The sequence below is a fragment of the Cervus elaphus genome, chromosome 29 (genome assembly GCF_910594005.1).
Source record: "Cervus elaphus chromosome 29, mCerEla1.1, whole genome shotgun sequence".
Taxonomy (NCBI): Eukaryota; Metazoa; Chordata; class Mammalia; order Artiodactyla; family Cervidae; genus Cervus; species Cervus elaphus.
In genome coordinates, this window is record NC_057843.1 from 62,098,399 (window position 1) to 62,118,257 (window position 19,859).

The 19,859-nt window shown below is 39.3% G+C and overlaps 1 protein-coding gene across 1 annotated transcript in view; it reads right to left on the minus strand.

The window, feature by feature from the left end:
- Positions 1 to 553: 553 nt before the first annotated feature.
- ERP44 (endoplasmic reticulum protein 44) overlaps positions 554 to 19,859 on the minus strand; it is a 92,276-nt gene continuing 72,970 nt past the window's right edge. The window contains exons 6-12 of the mRNA XM_043890786.1: positions 19,452 to 19,567; positions 17,623 to 17,680; positions 15,150 to 15,266; positions 12,738 to 12,849; positions 11,725 to 11,866; positions 3,185 to 3,287; positions 554 to 901 (exon numbers count right to left, since the gene is read on the minus strand). Coding sequence (XP_043746721.1) covers positions 800 to 901; positions 3,185 to 3,287; positions 11,725 to 11,866; positions 12,738 to 12,849; positions 15,150 to 15,266; positions 17,623 to 17,680; positions 19,452 to 19,567 — 750 coding nt within the window. The 3' untranslated portion in view covers positions 554 to 799. The remainder of the gene's footprint in view (positions 902 to 3,184; positions 3,288 to 11,724; positions 11,867 to 12,737; positions 12,850 to 15,149; positions 15,267 to 17,622; positions 17,681 to 19,451; positions 19,568 to 19,859) is intronic.

Consider the following 19,859-nt stretch of genomic DNA (forward strand, 5'->3'; position numbering starts at 1 on the left):
ATAGGAGGAGCCTTAAAAGTCATCTAGTTCAATACTGGTAATCTGTTCCACTAGTATCTCCTTTTCCTCAGATTTAGGTATAATTCAAAGTTTTAAATGCCATCCATATGCCACTTTGTTAGACAAACACATAGAAATTTAATAACACTTTTCATTTTTTTTCTTAATTTATAAGGACAATTCCTGCCAAATGTTCTGGCTTATGGCTCTCCTCCTCTTCATAGTATGTTTAAGTTGCACATTAAGAATCCAAAAAATACCACTATGGAATTTTCATAAGCAATATCCAACTAATCAGTAAAACACAGTACACAGTGTGAAAATTTTAATTTATTCCCCCTCCCCCCAGCCATCCAGAATATATACTCCTTTAGCTTTGAGAAATGTGAGAACTAAAAATACCAACAGAGTTGATCATATATAGAGAAAAGAATGAAAAACACATACTACACAGGAAACACCCCTAAGTCCTCCCTAGCCTAGAGTGCAAGTCAATGGTATATAGCTGGCGGTCTCACCTTTCACTTGATTTATAAAAATTTTACAGGACAGATTTAAAGTAAAGATAGGCCTCTGATTTTTATTTGTTTTTTTAACCCTAGCAGATTTTTTTAAAAGAGGCTATTTTAAATGACAATACATTTTGAGTCGGGGAGAAAAAAAATTAAAAAACCCAAAACTTCTTTCCGTTTATTCAAAATAAAAATACACATAGAATTATGAAAATATAGGTTTACTATTTCCACCATGTAAGTTGATGCTGCTGTTTGAAAGGCTTGCAAATTGTTTTTCCAAGTTTTTAGAGCTCGTCTCGATCCCGCAGCAGAGTGTACCTGTACTCACTGGGCGCCAGCTTCTGGAAGGAGCTCTCAGGAGGGCTGCTTGCTACATCCTGGACTTCCTGCATGGGGAAGAACAGAACACTTTTATATCAGTATATTTTACAGTTATATTTTAATAGGAGCATTAGATGCATGGTAACTGCCCTATAATTATTTATTAATAATCAGTAAACTGTAGCTACTATGTGCCAAAGACAAGAGTTGAGTTTGAAATCTTGCTTTCCCTGTTTCAAATGCCCTTACTCAGATTCTCCAAGGCAGGGCTTCCACAGAGCCATTAACCGTTGATGTGACGACAGTTACTGAGGTGTGGTGGAGAAACAAAACATCCGACACCTGGGTGCTTTCCTAGAATATTCTGTGGAGGCAGTAAAATCCTAAGCTGGCAAAAACCCTTCCATTTTGCAAATAACTGCTAAGATTATTAAAGGCACCTGTAGCCTGGCAGGCAACAGTCCATGGCGTTGCAAAAGAGCTGGACACAACTCAGCAACTAAACAACAATTCTGCAGATAGAGATCTGGACGTCAGCAATGACAAAAACCTAGTTGACCTAAGGAAGGAAAACACTTCAATACTGTGAAGAAATTTCTGTAGTATTTTACTTGTATACCAACAGTACTGTAAAAATATCCAGTGGAAACATAAGAGTGATATACAAGAATTTACACTGTGAGCTCCTCAAGAGTAAACGTGATTATCATTGTTTTAATATTCCCTGTAGTTTACACAGGCACATAGGACATGTAGTACACGATATATATATATATATATATATATATATATATAAAAAATGGCACATGGGAAGCAATGTATCCACAGACTTCACTTTTTATACTTATCACATTCCCCTTCCCCAATACATTTGTTATTTTTTGCTGAGATATGTTTGGTTTAATTAATGTGAAGCTATATTACTATGAAATGAACATGTATTTGGTGCCTACTATGTATTAGTATGCAAAGATAAATACAAGAAGCTGAGTGTCTAATATAGAAATTGAAACAAATCATGATAATACAATAATGGCAAGCCACATCTTTTCTTAATCTGATAAAATATTAAGCAGGCCTACTTTGGGTTACTGCCAACAAAGTTTTCCTGCATCTATAGTTGATTAATTATCAAAGAAAATCTGATCTCAGATTGCAAGGAAAAAAGCATGTTGTCAGATTCCTAAAAGTAACTGGTAACTCTGAACTTAATTTGACTCTTAAAAATTCACTTAGTTTTTATTTTTCTTCAATACTTGGTGGTTCTTTCGGCAAAAACAGTGGATTGAAGTTCTTTTGGGCATATGCAGTAAGTGTTTTGGTATATATCATCTCTGGTATATATCATTCCCTCTCAGTATAATGGTAACAGACATGATATAAACCACTAATGCATCAAAATGCAAATTTAGGGGTATTTAACAAAGCAGGTACTTATACAGAATTTACAAGGTAACTTGGAACAGAAGAAAATTCTCAGGTTAAAAATATGTTATCTGTATATCAAGCAAATATAAAATTGTATTGGTAAACAGTTGTCAAGCATTCTACATCTCAAATGGAAAAGCTGTGTTAAACTGTAAGTTCTGAGCGTTATGAATACCATGGTGATGAAGGCTGTTAAGATATCAAATCATTATTTCCTTTAGAGTGTGGTGGTCACTCTCTCTGCCACAGAGGAAGGCTTAAGCAATTCATGCAATCCTCTGATTTCTTTGCTAGTCGTCTGCTGCTGCTGCTAAGTCGCTTCAGTCGTGTCCGACTCTGCAACCCCATAGACGGCAGCCCACCAGGCTCCCCCGTCCCTGGGATTCTCCAGGCAAGAACACTGGAGTGGGTTGCCATTTCCTTCTCCAATGAGTGAAAGTGAAAAGTGAAAGTGAAGTTGCTCAGTCGTGTCCGACTCAGCGACCCCATGGACTGCAGCCCACCAGGCTCCTCCGTCCATGGGATTCTCCAGGCAAGAGTACTGGAGTGGGGTGCCATTGCCTTCTCCGCTTTGCTAGTCTACCTGCTTCTAATTCCTACCTCCTACTTCTATATAAGCTAACTGCATTTAACCCTTTTATGGCCATTTTCCACCAAGGACTTACCAGACAACCTTTGTTTATATGATCAAGGAACTACTGTAATATTCTTAAAACTTTTCTGAAGGTTTAAAATTTTTAAATGAACATAATTTGTGTATTATCTAGTTTGTTCAGAATTTTTTGTTGTTGTTCAGAATTTTTTTTACAAAAATTTTCGGGACTGGAAACTAAAGCTTATGCAAGAGCTTCAGAGTCTTTTCAAGACTAATTGAGAAAGAAAAAAAAGAGTTCCCATTGAGAAACAAACAAGAGTCCTACCTCTCCTGGGGCTGTATCAGTTGGGTCAGGACCATGATGGAATTCTCTGTGTAGTTTTCCAGAATGTAAGTCAAATACAAACTGCTTGAGTTTTCCAGGAATTCTAAAACCAAAGTAAAAAAAAACTTAGCTTAAACTATTTAGATGGACTTATTTCTATTTTACCAACTTCACAACATTAAAAACAATTTTTAAGAAAACTTACCCACAATCCCACCAACCCACCATAACTAGTAGCAACCAGGCCAGGTACATCTCAAACAGGCCAGTTTGTAAATCATGATGTCTAGCACTCAGTTTTGTGTTCCAATGCTTACACTTGTTTTACAGAAATTTTTCTATGCTTACTGGAACAAATGCTTCAGAATCTATCAAGATGGTGTCCTAAGACTTACTCCTTTATGTTGGGCATTTATAAATTTTCCTTAATATATATAACTGCAAAATCTTATGTTCTGCAAAATTACACTAAAAATAATAGGAGCTCAAGAGAAAAATAATGTTAGGGACTAATCACTTAACACTGTGTAGGTCTGTCCTGAATTAATTGAAGGAAGATTATATTACAAAGCTCCACATCCATTTGGCAAAGTATTTGGAAGGCAGAATTTTAAGCCGTGGGAAATAAAGAGAACCACACAGAAAAGAGAGACTGAGGTGAGCACTTCAGAATGACATGGTGCTTCCACATAGGTGAGGCTTCTCCACCATTCTACACGCTCATGACAAAGGAAATGAGACAAAGACTATGAAACAGAAAAAAATAAATTGGTTACAAGTCATAGCTATGTAGGTTTGTAACCAGATTACTACTAAGAGCCTAGAACAAAAATATTAGCACCCTTCAGCCTCCTCCAGCATTTGATCCCTGTGTCAGCCAGATGACAGCTTAACCTGGGGCTTAGCAGTCTTTTTGTTTTTTTGAGATGCAGGGCATTCACTGCCAGCATAGCAAATTTTATCAAAATAATCTAAACCAGGGTGTAGCTCTTTCAAGTTTTTCTCAAACAGAGGGGGAGCTTTCTTCACAACTTAAACCACACAGGCAGTTTCACCGGCTACCTTAACACTGTGAAAAGCAAAGACCTCTCAAGGCCATCAAAGTGGCCTTTTTTTTTTTTTTTTTTTTTTAAATGTCTTCATACATCACAAAGACAAAGGCATTGTCTTTTATGGTGAAAAAGCTTTCCTTAGTGGCTTCAAACCATTCTGAGGGAAATAACATGAACCAACATCAGTTCAGTCGCTCAGTCGTGTCCGACTCTTTGTGACCCCAAGGACAGCAGCAGGCCAGGCCTCCCTGTCCATCACCAACTCCCGGAGCTTGCTCAAACTCATGTCCATTGAGGCGGTGATGCCCTCCAACCACATAACTCACTGTATATTTGACATCATTCCTGTAATTACCAATTATGGCATGAGCACATCTGCAGGACAGAAAGATGCACGCAGCCAAAGGCCAGCACAAAGCCAAGCAGGTTACAAGCACCAGCCTTTTCCTTCCGTTATCCCCTGAGTTGTGTCTGATTGGGAAGGAGTGGTGAGTTAATGCGTGAGAACTCCACACAAAGTGGGCAAATCATGGTTACAGAACATCAGCATTGACTACTGCTTGTCTCCCTGTTTGTTCCCTGAGGTCTTGCCAGCACTTCTGTCTTTAATATTAAAATCTGTTTTGCTAATTTGATAAGTAAAAGACACCAGCATTTTGATTTCCATCTCTTCAGAAATTAAGCATTTTTCCCATTGTTTTAATTTCTATTTCTGCTCATATGAATTGTTTGTCCTCTGCTGAGATCCTGGTAGAGATTTGGCCTCTACTGAGATCAATTAAAATTCATTATATTTTTAAATAGAAACCCGTCTCTCCCCCTCCCCCCCATCCATTGCATGAATTAAAATGCAGGTCTACAAACATTTTATTTCCTTCAGTAGAACTGATTTTTTAAATCACTGTTTTGGTAGTATACCTGGCTTGTGTTAATATTACCAGTTTGTCTTTTTATCCTCCCCTGAGGTCCTGCAAGTGCTGTTTCTTCTCTTCAATAACTCCCACTGAGATTAACAGCCAGTGACTTCATTGTACACCCATTTCGGCTCCCCACTAGCTCCAATGCAACAGAGGCCAGCAGGTGCCAAATGCACAGTTTACAAATACAAGCGGCCGTCAGGCAGCCGTATTGACAGAAGCCTCTGAAAGGGTCTCTGGTGCAGAAGACACTGCACAGCGCCAGGCACAGACATCGAGAGGATATCGATTTAATCTGACGTCTGCTGTCACCCACAGCAAAGTGCTCAAATACACTCAGAGAACTGCAAATCTAGAATGTTTAAGACGAAGCCCTTGCTAGTTTGTTATTTAAAATTGTTCAAAGATGGTCACACCAATACAATGTGAATTGCTTCTGCTAGTCAAGAAATAATTTATAATTAAATCTTAAGTGAAACAGATTCATAGCGTACACTCAAAACAGATTTTTTCCCTACTTGATTTTTTTCCCCTTTGTCAACATATGGGAGAACTGTGAGCAAGAGCAAAGACGAGAGAGAGAGGATGAACCTGAACTGATGTGGTAGAAAAACAGATGACAGAGAGGTCTTATCTAGCTTTGTGGCGAGAAATCATCCAGTTATTGGGTAACGATCAGTGAGTCAACAACACACTGTCAAGAAAACAGACAACAGTTATCTGCTAAAAAGGGAGATAAACAGACCCTTACTGTAATAAATCCGATTACACTGTCATACTTAGGGTATACTTTTTCTAATTAGAACCCCTAAGAGTTTCTCTCTCATCCTCCACTTTTTTGTTTGCTTACAGTATTTATTAGGTGATGCAAAATTTAGACACGATGAAATGCACAAAACATAAGTGTGTCATTTAAATGAGCTTTGACAAATGCATATGAGGTGAGAAGTATTGTTATTAAAAAATTTACATGCAGTAGAATTCATTTTTTAGGCTTAAGTTATATGAGTTTTAACATAAGCCTACTGCATCTTGTTACCACCTACACAAACAGGAAATAGAACAATTCCAACACTCACTCCTATCTTCCTCTTCCCTTTAACTCTTGCTGATCTGATCTATTCCCATAATTTGTCTTTTCCAGAATGTCATGATTTTGAAATCGTGAGACTGGCTTCTTTTACTTAGCACCCTGCATTTGAGATTCATCCACTGTGTTGCATGCATAAAAATGTCTTTCTTTTATTCATTGAATAGCATTCCATTGAGTGGATATACCACAACTGGTCTATCCATTCACCCACTGAAAGACACTGTGTATGCCCAGGAGTGGGATTGCTGGGTCATATGGCAGTTCTATTTCCAGTTTACTACTTTTTAACTCAACTTATACAATAGTTTGAACTCATTCAATGTATTACAGTGTAAAAACACTATATCTTGTCATTTAAGTTACTTTACTTCTTTGAGCTTCAGCTTTCTGATATGTGAACTGAGAACAACTGCTTCATTTATCTAACTGAATTGTTTTTATAGTCACAGACTTGGATTTAAATCCAAATATATTAGTGCCTATAATAATCATAGCTAGCCTTCTAAACACTAGCCATGTATCAGACACTGTTCTAAGAGTTATACACATTCACTTAATACTCACAACAACTCTGTTAACTAGGTAAAATTATCATCATGCCTGTTTCACAATGAGGAAGAAAGGCATAAAGGTCTTAGGAGACTGCCCAGGGTGACGTAACTAACAGATCACACACGGACGGGGCCCAAGATCTGTGCGCGCGACCGGTGCACCCCACTACCGGATCACAGACAGGCCCGAGTCCGTGCGCGTGACCCTGCACCCCACTGCCTCTTCAGTGATTCCCCTTGAGTGAACTTTCTAAATCTTGCAGAGCTTAGCTTCTTGATTGTAAAGTAGAAATAATATCCACCTTCTAAGCTTGTTACAGATTAACTGAAAACACATATAAAAGTATAAAGTAGGGCTGGTCCAGTGCCTGGCTCTGTCAGTGCTTGCTGTCTGTTTTGCTGGCAAAAGCAAATAAAGTAAAAATATATTGCAATGATCTGTAAAATAAAAAGTACTTATAAATACTACATATCAAGATCAGGTGTACACAAAGTATGTGACAGGAATATAAAAATGGTATTTAGGGACCTGGACCAGTGTATATGTATCAGCCCAGTGGCTGATAAGAAAGACACATTCAGACTATTAAAACTACAGAGATGAATAGGAGAGGTAGAGAATAGGACAGATGAGTAACTGATAAATATTAGGATATATTCCAGATATATACATTCAGAATAGTCAAACTCTTAATCTTATAACAAGTGATGAAACTAAAAGCAAGTTAAAAGCATTTAATGAACATCTACTAATGCCACCACAAAGCACTCAGTATAGCAAGAGATGACGAAAACTAAATATTCGCCTTTTAAAAAGATTCTCAGGGTGACGAATCTGCCTGCCAGCGCAGGGGACATGGGTTCGATCCCTGGCCCAAGATCCCACATTCCTCGAAGCAACTAAGGCCGCGTGTGACAATAACTGAGCCTGTGCTCTGGAGCCCTCACACCCTGAAGCCCGTGCTTCGCGACGAGAGAAGCCACGGCAGTGGGAACCTGGGCCCTGCAGTGAGGAGCAGCCCCACTCACCATGACGGGACCAGAGCCGGCACAGCGACGGAGACCCAGCACCGCCGTAAATAAACAAAACCACACACACACGTGTATATACAGAAAAGATTTCGCAGCGCCGTTTTTTTTTCAATCAAGAAAAGCCTGATTTGGGTTAAAAAATAAAAAAGAACTCCTAGATAACGAAGAACGAAACCAGGCTGTCAGGGCTACCAGGGTAAACGTTTCTTTTACCGATCCCTCCAAGTTCTTTATCATCTCATTCAGTTCCTGGCTTGTTCCCTCTAAGTTGAAGGAGACAAGGCTAGTTCATCATAGCAGCAACCAAACTGCTAAATTAGGGAGATACCCGCCCCTATAGTTTGTTTCACATTGCCCCTCTCATCTCCTCACCACAACCATGCCCCTTGCGTGGTTTAAGGAATTATGATCATAATTTTCAGTGATGCAGTGATTTGAAATAAACGACCTAGATCCCAGAGTTAGGGAACTCCTTAGCCTTAGAGTAGCTTGTTCATTTCCCTAGGAGTGATCTGACGTCTGTCCTGCTGCTTTTTCCCATCCCTGGGGCTCTGGTGGGAGCTTACGTAAGAAGCCCTGAGCAAAGGAACAGATGGTGGGGACCTGCAGGCCACAACTTTCAGAAGTTACGTTTCTCCAGAAAGCCCTTCAACAGTCTTTACACTAGACCCCACCATTTATTCTCTTCTCTCAGGGCTGGCGAATGTTTCCTAGGCCCACCCCTATGTGCTTAGGCTTCAAAACTTCCCCCCATTCCACCTCCATATAAAATCTTTTCCTTTACGTTTGGCAAGAAATCAATCTAGTCAAACTATATATATATATAAAACAACAATTAAGGATTCAGAGATGTGTGATTCAGTTTCAGGTATTAACAAACAGTGCCTCTTCAAACATCTTTCACATTCAGGCTTACACTGCTTTTGTATGTACTGAAAATGTAACTGTTTTGGTATCAAGTGTTAGGAGCTTGAGGTTTGGGGGTTCAATATACTCTGCCATGACTTCTAGCCCTGCCAGTGATTAGTGGTGTGGCCTTGCTGGTTATGTTACATCGCTAAGCCTCAGTTTTAACAGAACACTGGTTCGAAGCTCCCCGCACCAGGCTGCAATGCCTGCCTTTAGCATGGGAGGATCTGTGCATCATAAATCTGCTTTCCTTCTCCTTACCACCACATACTTCCACCAGCTGACTCCAGAACTGCTGAGTTACCAAGTAAAAGTAATAGTAATTACAGTAATTTATGGAAACGGCTTATCATTTAAGCCTTAATTACCATGCAGCACAATAACAATTACACAAGCCATTAAATGTGTCGGATTCACTTTGCTGCATGTCTTTTATTTTTTAACACTAAGATCTATTCACATAGGCTCAGTCTGTAGCTCACACAGCATGTGCCTTCTTATAATTAAAAAAATATTAGAGGAAACAGTGCCTAGGAGGGGAAACCAGGCACCTAGGGGAGAAATTAAAAGTAATCTGTTTCAGAGCTTCAAATATAATCACTTCTCTGATCTCCCTCCCTGCTCACAGGACTTGCAGGATGGGCAAGGATCATTTCCCATTCCCATGTTTCTTTGGGGAATTTTACTGACTCAGTGTTTTTTTGCACCAGGGCACAAGCAGAGAGTGCTGCCAGCTGACAAATTAGCTTTTCTTGGTAACACGCCCATCTCCTGGTCCAGTGAACTGTGGCTGGAGGATAGGGGGATTGGGTCATGTGATAAATAGTATGACCACTGATTTTAGTTTGGGTACCCTAACAGACACCAAGATGGGATTGGAAAGGCTAGAGTGTTTTAAATCTGACTTCAGAACTGGAGGAGAAAACTTAAAAGATAGCCAAGGTGAAATTTGTCACAGGTTTCCCTTCATGTGTAACAACGTTCTTGGGAATAAAAGCCAAAGTTGGGCATAGTTTGGTTTCTGACTAGTAAGCCCAACCTGAGTCAGCATCCTCTTGACTTCGGCTAACTTGAGACTTCGTAACTAGGGCTGTAGATTTACAGTGAAAGGAAGAAGTAAATAATCAACCCAAGATACCAGAGGTAGGAAAATATAAAAATCCATGCAAATAACCCATGAAAAGGGCATTTTAATACCAAGCACTGTCACTGCCTGAAGCTCCTGAAGTGAACTCAACCACTACGACAGCCGCCCCCTCTCCTAAGAGGTCGGTGCTTCTGGCTGAGTTTCCAGCCTCTGGAGGCAGAGCCAGTGAAGCAAGAGGAAGCGGAGACGCGGCCAGCTAAGGCGGTTCAGTCTAACACAGCAGGCGGTGCCCACACGGTGCTCAGCAACTTAGATGTTCTCACTTTACTACACTCGGAAGAATACCACTCAGCATATTAACTCACTGAGTATTTATCTGGGTCTTCTATATGACAGTTGTATAATATCAACCAAAAAATAAAACCAGTGGTTTATATATAATCTAAAAAGTTTACTAAGACTGGATCCCCAGCCCAGTCCAAGAACTCACAGCCAGCTCGAAAAAGGAGATAAGCTGGGAATAGGCAATTGGGTTTTATAACGTGGTAAGTGCTCTGACAGGGCTCAGCAGAGGGGCACTGATTCAAGATTTCTGGAGATGTTAACGCCCGAGGTAGGACCGAATGTTCTGGAGAAGTTTTTCATGGAGGAGAGGAGACGGGGCTTGGAGAAAGGCGATGCTGGCAGGAACAAGTACAGACACTGTGGGCTGAAAAGGAGTGGACAGGAGGGGGACTGCTGAGGTAAAATAAAAACAACTAATATTTTTAAGTACTTAATGGTTCATGACACAACCATCATTGCTCATTCATTTTTGTAACAATCTCATCAGGAAGCGTGCACCACAAACCACGTGTTAAGTGTAAAGGAACAAGTACGAGAGAAGGGACTTGTCTGAAAGTGAAGCTGCTCAGTCGTGTCCAACTCTGCGACCCCACGACTTGCCTGAGGGAGGACCCCACTGGAGACGTCCTCTGTGTGAACACTGAGACTCTCCTATCAGACAACCATATCGCGGTTAAAATACCTAGCAGTGAGTGAGGTAATCCATTCTGCAACAGGACTTCAAATCACCCTCGAACTGTGAAATTTAATCTTTAAACATTAAAATGGGTGATGTTTAAATTAATTTTGAAAAGAAAAGGTCTATTTTGAATACCTGTATTACTTAAATTTTTCATATACAAAGAAACATTTCCACTTTAACTGTTGTATCTAACATCTCAGAAAGCCGATATAAACAGTAATATCTGTGGTAGTTACTAGGTTTATGTTGATTAACACTATGGGAACAGAGTCAGAAAGCGTATCTGTTCTTGGGAAGGTTCTTAGCTGTACGCCTTTATAAACGCCTTGTCACAGCCATCTTCTGGTCTTAAATACCACTAACATTCCTGATACACAGTCAAGATGAGCACCAATATTAGTCATTTTCTTTAACCTACTTACTCCCTTGATGTGCTGACAAAGACTATATTCAATTCAAAACATATTTCTCATAGGTCAAAAATTTTCTTTCAGAAATTAATCCCCAAGCATTTAAGATCATCTAATGCTGGCACTTCTACAGGGATATATCATAATTCTCATCGTCATTTAACATTTTCTTTTTTTTTCCCTTGGCTATGTGCTCAGCTCGTGGGACCTTAGTTCCCTGACCAGGAATTGAGCCCAGGCCACAGCAGTGGAAGCATCAAGTCCTAAGCCTGGGGCCACCAGGGGAATCCCCCAGTCACTCATCCTACACTCTGGAGTTCAAAAAACACCAAAAACTCTTCCTTCCAAATAACAAAGCATTACTGTTTCAACATAGGATTATTTAAAATATCCAAACAATCATTTTAAGTTCATTTTTGAGACACATACCAGTAATTTTTAAAAAGCAAAATGAATACTTACAATACATCCCTGAAGTCTCCAAACACATACATATGCCTAAAGCTGTCGATAGCTATTACCGGGCAATCTGCTGGAGTTTTCTGTATGTGCAGAAGAGGATGTCTGAATTTGTCACAGTCAGCATGTAAAAAGTTTATTGTACCTTAAAAAGAAATAGAATTTGGAGAGTAGATTAGAATATTCCTCATTATATTTTCATAAGTTTGCAAGTTCATAAAAAGTGATATACTAAAAACTTCCCAACATGCTTTAGAGTAATATAGACCACAAAGACTAACACCTAAATATTACAACACTTTAGAGAGGTAGGATTTTAATTCTTAAGGCAGAAAGTATCATTTCTTTAGAAATGCAATAGTGAATTTTAAAGTTTTCTGGGCAGTCATTTGCCCTGCAGATTATCCTGGTCTGTTCGCATGGGAACATCTTCATTTCATCAAGGATGCCCTTCCAGTCCCTGCTGGTTGATTTTTAATCTAAGGCAACCCCCAAAACATTTAGAGAGACTGATATGGGCATGGCTCTGTACAAAGCCTTCAGTCTGTTCTGTTTGACTTCTCCCGTTATAGAGGGAAAGCTGGTGATAACTCACATTCCCTTTTGATGCTTTGGAGAAGTCTGCAGAGAACTACTCAGCTTACTTTCATTTAGAAATACAGTAAATGTTAATCAGGGTGTGTAAGTCCTCTCAGCAGTATCTCTGGAACTATTAGAAAAGGACTAGATAAGCATCAGGGTGCTGGAAGAACGTGCCTAAAACGCGCTGTCCACCCATGACCCCAGTTTTCATGCTGCTTGATTTTAAAGAGCTAAAAAAATTGTTATTTTTTTTCTAAAGCTACTGCTTTGCATTATCTCTACTCATACCTCCCTTCCCCATATTTTCATGTAATTTTAGGAGCTGAGTTAAAATAACAAGTTTTTAATCCAAATATGCTTATGTCAATGTAATGGAAAGGAGGGAAAGTTAACAAACAGAGAAAAGAAGGATATAAACACCTTAATCTGTCTACCTTTTTCACTTATTAATTGTCGGGCTACTTCATTCTGGAATATTTCTAAACTTTCTGTATCTTCTTTCATGTGGAACAGTATGAGAAAAGGCAGTCCTTCTTCCGTCAGTTCCTGTATAGAGAAGTATTCAATGAGAATCATCAGGCCTCTCCATTCAGCTCTAGCTATTTTCCAGGTAGGAACAATTTTATCCTCAGCCCATGTAACATAGAGCAGCTGCAACATTCCATGAAAACGAGACCACTGTGTAAATAAACGCCTCAGCGGAGGAAGGAACCACGGAGAAGGGCCCCTTGCGCCCTGCTGTGCCGTGGGAGCTGACTGCTTGAGGTAACCCTGGGCTGACCTGTGGCCTAGTACTGGGTGAAGCCATGGTATCTAAAAAGTGAGCTGACTAAAGGAAGAACTGCGCTATTCTTTTTCAAAATGCTGATTTTTATGAAAGGATAAACACTCTTCACAGATAACATTGAAAAACTGAGTGTACAGCAATAAATAAATCTAACTGATTTGCAAACTTACGTTTATTCTAAGGCTTATTGCAAAAACCACTCCACTTACATGAGACCTTCCAACAGCTGAAAAGTGATACAGAGCAAGAGACAAAACCCCCATAAAGCAGTCAGTCTTCAATCAATATACAGTGGATCAACATTATCAACAAACACTCCCACCACATACGTGTATGTTTACATTACACCTGGTGCATGCACACACAGAGACACCCTGAATCTGTTCTGAACTCTCAGAACATTTTCTCAGTGCCTCCATGTGGCATGTTACTTTTTAGAAAATTTAAGAGCTAAGAAGTTAAAAGTAGAAACAAATATATTACTTTATTAGTAATAAACAAAATTACTAATTTTGTAACTAAACACAATTTTTTGTTTAAACAAAATCCTACAAATATAGATGAACTAACAACTGTTAAGAGAGAATAAATTAATAGTTTGAAAATATCTATGTGAATTAGTTTGCTAAACTAATTTACATACATTAACACAGTAGCTGGTAGTCCAACCTACTAGAGCTTCCAATGTACCCATATCCACATCTGCACCAATATATTCTTTACAAGTTAGGTAGTCAGCAATTCAGGAGAGAGAGAGCAAGACAACCCTATTTACAGGTTAACAAATCTTTCCTCATATTTTAAAGGGTCTGTGGGTAATTGGTTATGAAATGTAACGAGTCTAAAGAACGTCATTAAACGTGCCAACCACTACAGGACGAGAGGCAGGGTTGGGGAGGAAGGACAGACCTCTGTTTAATTGTTTGAGCTTTTCCAGGTCTGTACCTTTCAATGGTTTTGAAACTAACCCTGTAAGAACTGCCAAAGCAGGTGAATAATCGTGACAGGTTACTAGATCTTTCTGAGTATCTAAGGTCTAAATGAGCTGCTACAATAAAAACGTTAATTACTTCAGATAAACATACCTGAAGCCCAGGGAACTGAGAAAGTAGAAAGGATGTTCACTTGATAAAAACTAAGACAATAACCAAGCAAGCAAGCTTTCCTGCAACACGACCACACTCACTCATGTACTGTCTAAAGCTGCAGGCTGAGTAGCGGCAACACAAGACTGTGTGAGCTGCAAAGCCTTAAAATACTCACTGACTTTACAGAACTGCCAGCCTCTGACTTGGTGGGAGTTATATGAGAGTGTTTACTCTGTGGTAATTTCTTGGGTTGTATACTTAATACCTGAGCTATGCACTTATAATTCTTTTGAAGCATATACACATATTGAAAGTTTTAGCTTATAAAAAGTTTTTTTAAAAAATTACATTCTTAGGCTGTGGGTTTTGAAAGTGAAGGAGTAAAATGAAATGAAAGCTATGTTTCAAATACAGTAAAAAATAGAGATGTCTGTTTAAAGACAGACATAGCTCTTTGTATTTGCTCCTCCAACCTCCTAGGTTTTTATGAAAGTTGTTAAGAATTGGAGATAGGCTTTATTTCAGGCACATGGGATCACTGAGGACAGTTACATGGTAATAATAATTGCTTTCATTATTTACAATGAAAAGAGAAGACAGTTTAATTCTTTTAGGAGAGGAATCAGAAAAACCTTTTCAAAGCAAAGGATTATTCACTGTATATAATTAATTGTAACTAAAATCTGCAGAACATTGCTTCTAAAGCAATCTCCTTAAATAAGAATCTTCAACCAAGGGTGGGATCAGAATCACCTTCAGACTCATTTCCAAGGTGGTCACGAAACACTGCTACTGCAGGAAACCAACAGCGGGGCTGGGCCAGCAGCGTGGGAACCACTGCCTGCATCATGGAAGCAGCTATGATGTGTTCACTGCGGCAGTAAGCTCTGTGTTAAAACAGGAAGATGCGCAGAAGCTTGCTCTTTCGGAAACCTTAGTTAAAGATAACAACATACACTAGAAAGCCATACCTCTCCATTTTCAAATGTTATTTCTCTGACAAGAGGAACGCATTTATCTTGAATCCAGTTGTAAGTCCCATCAAAATTTGTCATAGATCCCAAGTACACCATATCTGGAGCAGAATGCTGTTACAAAAACAAAGAAAAAAGTAAACATCTAACCTGTGCTAGCAAAACTGCATTCTTAAAGCCATCTATGAGCTCAGAAAATCTACATGGGATATAAAAGAAGCAAAAAATCATGGAACTTCTGAGAAAGAGGACTACTGATGGTAATAAGCTGCTAACTATGATTATGAGGGACCTGATTATCTAATCTGTGATGCCTAAGCCTTCCGCTTTCCCTTGGATTTGCATCAGGTAAATGCTTATCAGTGTCTTCATCAATAGCCGACAGGTGTTGGGAAAGAAGGATTATCCTAATGATTTAATTGAGCTATCTCTCCCTTCAAAAATGTCAGAAGAAAATTTGGAGACTTCCAGTGAAAAAGTCTTGAAAAATACATGATACTATATAAATCTAAGGTATGGCTATCTCTAAATTAACTGCTGTTACCTGTTTTCACATTCACTCAAAATCAGTACCTATGAAGTGCCTAAAATGATGATAAATTGCTAACATTACCTAAGCCAACTACTGTGACCAAGCATTGTTTTATCACCTTGTATGTGTTTTAAGAACCTTGTATGTGTTGACTCAATTAATCGTCAAGACATCCCCAAAGAGCAGGTACTAGTATTATCATGGCTATTTTTACTAATGAACAAAGTAAAGCACTGAGAAGCTCCCAAACTTTCGCAGAGTTTTACACCTAAGGAGGCAGCTGATTGTATTATTTTAGTGACGTATAGTTGATTTATGGGCTTCCCTGATAACTGGAGACCCAGGTTCGATTCCTGGGTTGGGAAGATCCACTGGAGAAGGGATAGGCTACCCACCTTAGGATTCTTGGGTTCCCCTTGTGGCTCAGCTTGTAAAGAATCCACCTGCAATGCGAGAGACCTGGGTTCGATCCCCAGGTTGGGAAGATCCACTGGAGAAGCGAAAGGCTACCCACTCCAGTATTCTGGCCTGGAGAATTCCATGGACAGTAAGTCCATTGGGTCACAAAGAGCTGGACACGACTGTGCGACTTTCACACACATAGTTGATTTACAGTTTTGTGTTAATTTCTTCTGTGTAGCAAACTCAGTTACACATACATACATGTCTGTATAGGTTTATACAGATACGTGTATGTATCCTGTTGTTCAGTCACTGAGTCGTGTCCGTCTTTTTGTGACCCCCGTGGACTGCAGCATGCCAGACATCCCTGTCCTGCACCATCTCTCAGAGGCCGCTCAAGTCCATGTCCAGTGAGTCAGTGATGCTATCAAACCATTTCATCTCTGTCATTCCCTTCTCTTCCTGTCGTCAATCTTTCCCAGCATCAGGCTGTTTTTCAATGAATTGGCTCTTTGCATCAGGTGGCAAAAGCATTGGAGCTTCGCTTCAGCATCAGTCCTTCCAATAAGTAGTCAGAACTGATTTCCTTTAGGATTGACTGGTTTGATCTCCTTGCTGTCCATCCTTGCTGTCCAAGGGACTCTCAAGAGTCGTTTCTAGCACCACAATTCAAAACATTAATTCTTCGGCACTCAGCCTTCTTTATGGTCCAAATCTCACATCCATATATGACTACTGGAAAAACCACAGCTCTGACTATATGGACCTTTGTTGGCAAAATGATGTCTCTGCTTTTTAATACATTTTCTAGGTTTGTCACAGTTTTTCTTCCAAGGAGCAAGCGTCTTTTAATTTCATGGTGACAGTCACTGTCCACAGTGATTTTGGAGCCCAAGAAAGGAAAATCTGTCACTGCTTCCAGCTTTCCCCCATCTATTTGCCACAAAATGGTGGGACCAGATGCCATGATCTTAGCTTTTTGAATGCTGAGTTTTAAGCCAGCTTTTTCAGACTGTTAGGTCAATTTGGGGTAATAATAACTGTGAGTTTTGCCTTTCTTATTTGTGGTTACCATCACATGGGCCTAAGCAGCTACTTCTAAGTTTAGATAGACTTAACTTCTTACCAAGGGTTAAAAACAACCTAGCACTCCTTAGCATCTGGCAAGTACCGGGTGAACTTATATCCCAGGAGACGTGGGAGTCTGGCTAGTCTCATTCAAGCTAGAGTGATGGCCACAGACCTCTGAGGCATTGTTCTGAATGTGAGTCCCAGACTGAAGGTGAAACAGAAGTGGGAAAGGCCTGGGGGTCAGGGGGTCTCTAGTCCCAGCTCTGCCACTAAATGCCTGTGTGACTTTAGGCTTGTGTCTTCATCTTTACTTTGAAAGGTTTGGATTAGCACAAAATGATGTCTTAAGGTTCCTTCCAATACTAAAACTTTATGAATCTGTGAATATTAACATGTACAAAACTACAAATTATAGTATAGATATATTTACATTTTAAATCACACACACTGAGAAGAGCAACTTACCCCTGGTGGCTTATAGATGATGTTGTCTCCACTGTATCTTTCCGGTTTTGAGACAGCTCTAACAGAAAGAGAGAAACAGAGATAATATTTTTTAAGAAAAATAATAGCAGTAATATGTCTAAAGTATCCCAGGTGGCACAGTGGTAAAGAATCTGCCTGCCAAGGAGATGCAAGAGATGCAGGTTTGATCCTTGGGTTGGGAAGATCCCCTGGAATAAGAAATGGCAACCTACTCCAGTATTCTTGCCTGGGAAATCCCATGGACAGAGGAGCCTGGCTGGCTACAGTCCATGGAGTCACAAAGATTTAGACATGACTGAGCAAGCACGCATAGGAAATACGACAGTTGTTTTGCAACATATGAACTATAACTTGAAATATATACTTTCCCATCTTTCCTACTTATAAGATTATGCAACACCAAGAAAAGCATACATTTGAAGGAAAAGTTTAGTACAAGGCAGATTTTTTTTAACGGACATTTTAGTTAGCTGTTTCTGTGATTCAGTATGTTATCTCTGGATTAGAAGTTCTGGCAGTAAATGGCTGTTTTTGACCCCAGATTGTTTCCAGTAACTGAGGTGATACCTGGACAAAGCCCTTTGGATACAGACAGTAAGGATAAACGCTCTGCTATGACGTGTGCTTGCAGTGTTAGAGGAATAGTCAGGGGCCTGCATGGCTGAAAATAGTAATGCAAAAAGCGTAAGGGAGAAGTTCCTTCATTATTTACTCTGTACAACCATCCTCATAAAACACTGATAATGTTTACAACAGAACACACATACAAAGCCTACAGAAGCATTTAAAATAAGGGAAAAGGTCACAAACTGGAGAGGAAATCCTATGCCCGGAATCTGGGCTCTACTCAAGACTAAACTGTACTAGTCAAGGCACTGCAACTGAATCTTATCAGTTGCAGGTCAAAGAAAACAGTATTGCAAAGTATCAAAGGATGGTGGAGACAATTTTCAGTGAGAAGAGACTCAAGGATAGAACCATGAGTCCAGTTTGAAAGAGAAAGAAAAGAAAAAAAGAAGATAAAGCCAGGGAAATCAGAAATGTAAGGATCAAACCAGGGAGATTCAACGTGAAGTACAGACACAGCAGAAGGACAGGGTGGTTCAGGGTCACATCCTTCAGAGAAATTGTGGGGAACTAAGGTTGGGAAAAAGACCACGGATTTGCTAATTAAGAAGTCGCTTTGTGACTGTGCAGAGAGAAATTTCTTTAGGGTAATGGAGGTAAAAGTTTTTAGGAGGTTAACGTATTTGAACCATCAGAGTATGAGAAATTCAGGGTAGTCAAGAGTAACTCATCTTTGAAAAAAATTTAAGAATGAAAAGAAAGAGATGAGTTAATAGTTCAAGAGACAGAAGACACAGATTAGGAATGAGAGAATCATGCTTTTGGAAAAGGAAAACAGTTCATGATAAGGGTCAGACTGGAAACATGTGAAAGCAAGGATAACTGATGGGTCAAAGCCCCAGAGGAGTTTGAAGGGACAGCTGTAAGGACACTAGTGGAGAGGTTAGCTGTGGAATGGAGCGCTGTTCCTCTGAGGCAGGGAAAAGACAGAGGAAAAGCTGGTCTATCCTTTTCCTCTTACCTACATTTTGAAAAATATAGTACAGAAAGAATAATTAACAGACTTTTAAACTCCTAAAAAGAGAGGTCAGATAGGCATAAAAACTTGTCAGTGACTTTAAGAGGACTGAGATAATGTTTATGAGAGGTCATCTTCAAAAAACCACCACCCACAACAAGAATTTAACATAGCAGCTGAGCTGACCCAACCACCAACACACTGCACCTATTAGGCTACTTACCCAAATGCAGCTAGGAAGGCACAATCATCATGCAAAATATTTGCTACTCTTTCAAAAACTCTATAGTTTTCTGAATCCTTCTGCTCAAAATATCCAATGATATTTCTTTTGCTGCGCTGTAAAATAAAATATGTAATTACTTTATAAACATATGTAGTTCTTTAAAAAACATTTTATTTCATTTACCTAGCTGCTGTTCAGTTATCTCCAAATGAACTGTAACTGGCTTTTAACACCTAATCCAAAACTATTAAAGATTACATTAGGTTGAAAACAGTCTGAACTATCATCTAATGTAATAATTTCCTAATAACATTTTATTTTAAAATTTCAAGAAATAATAACTGTTTAATCGGTGACAGTTTTTTCCTAAATAAGATGACTAATTCTAAGGTGTGTTAAAATAAT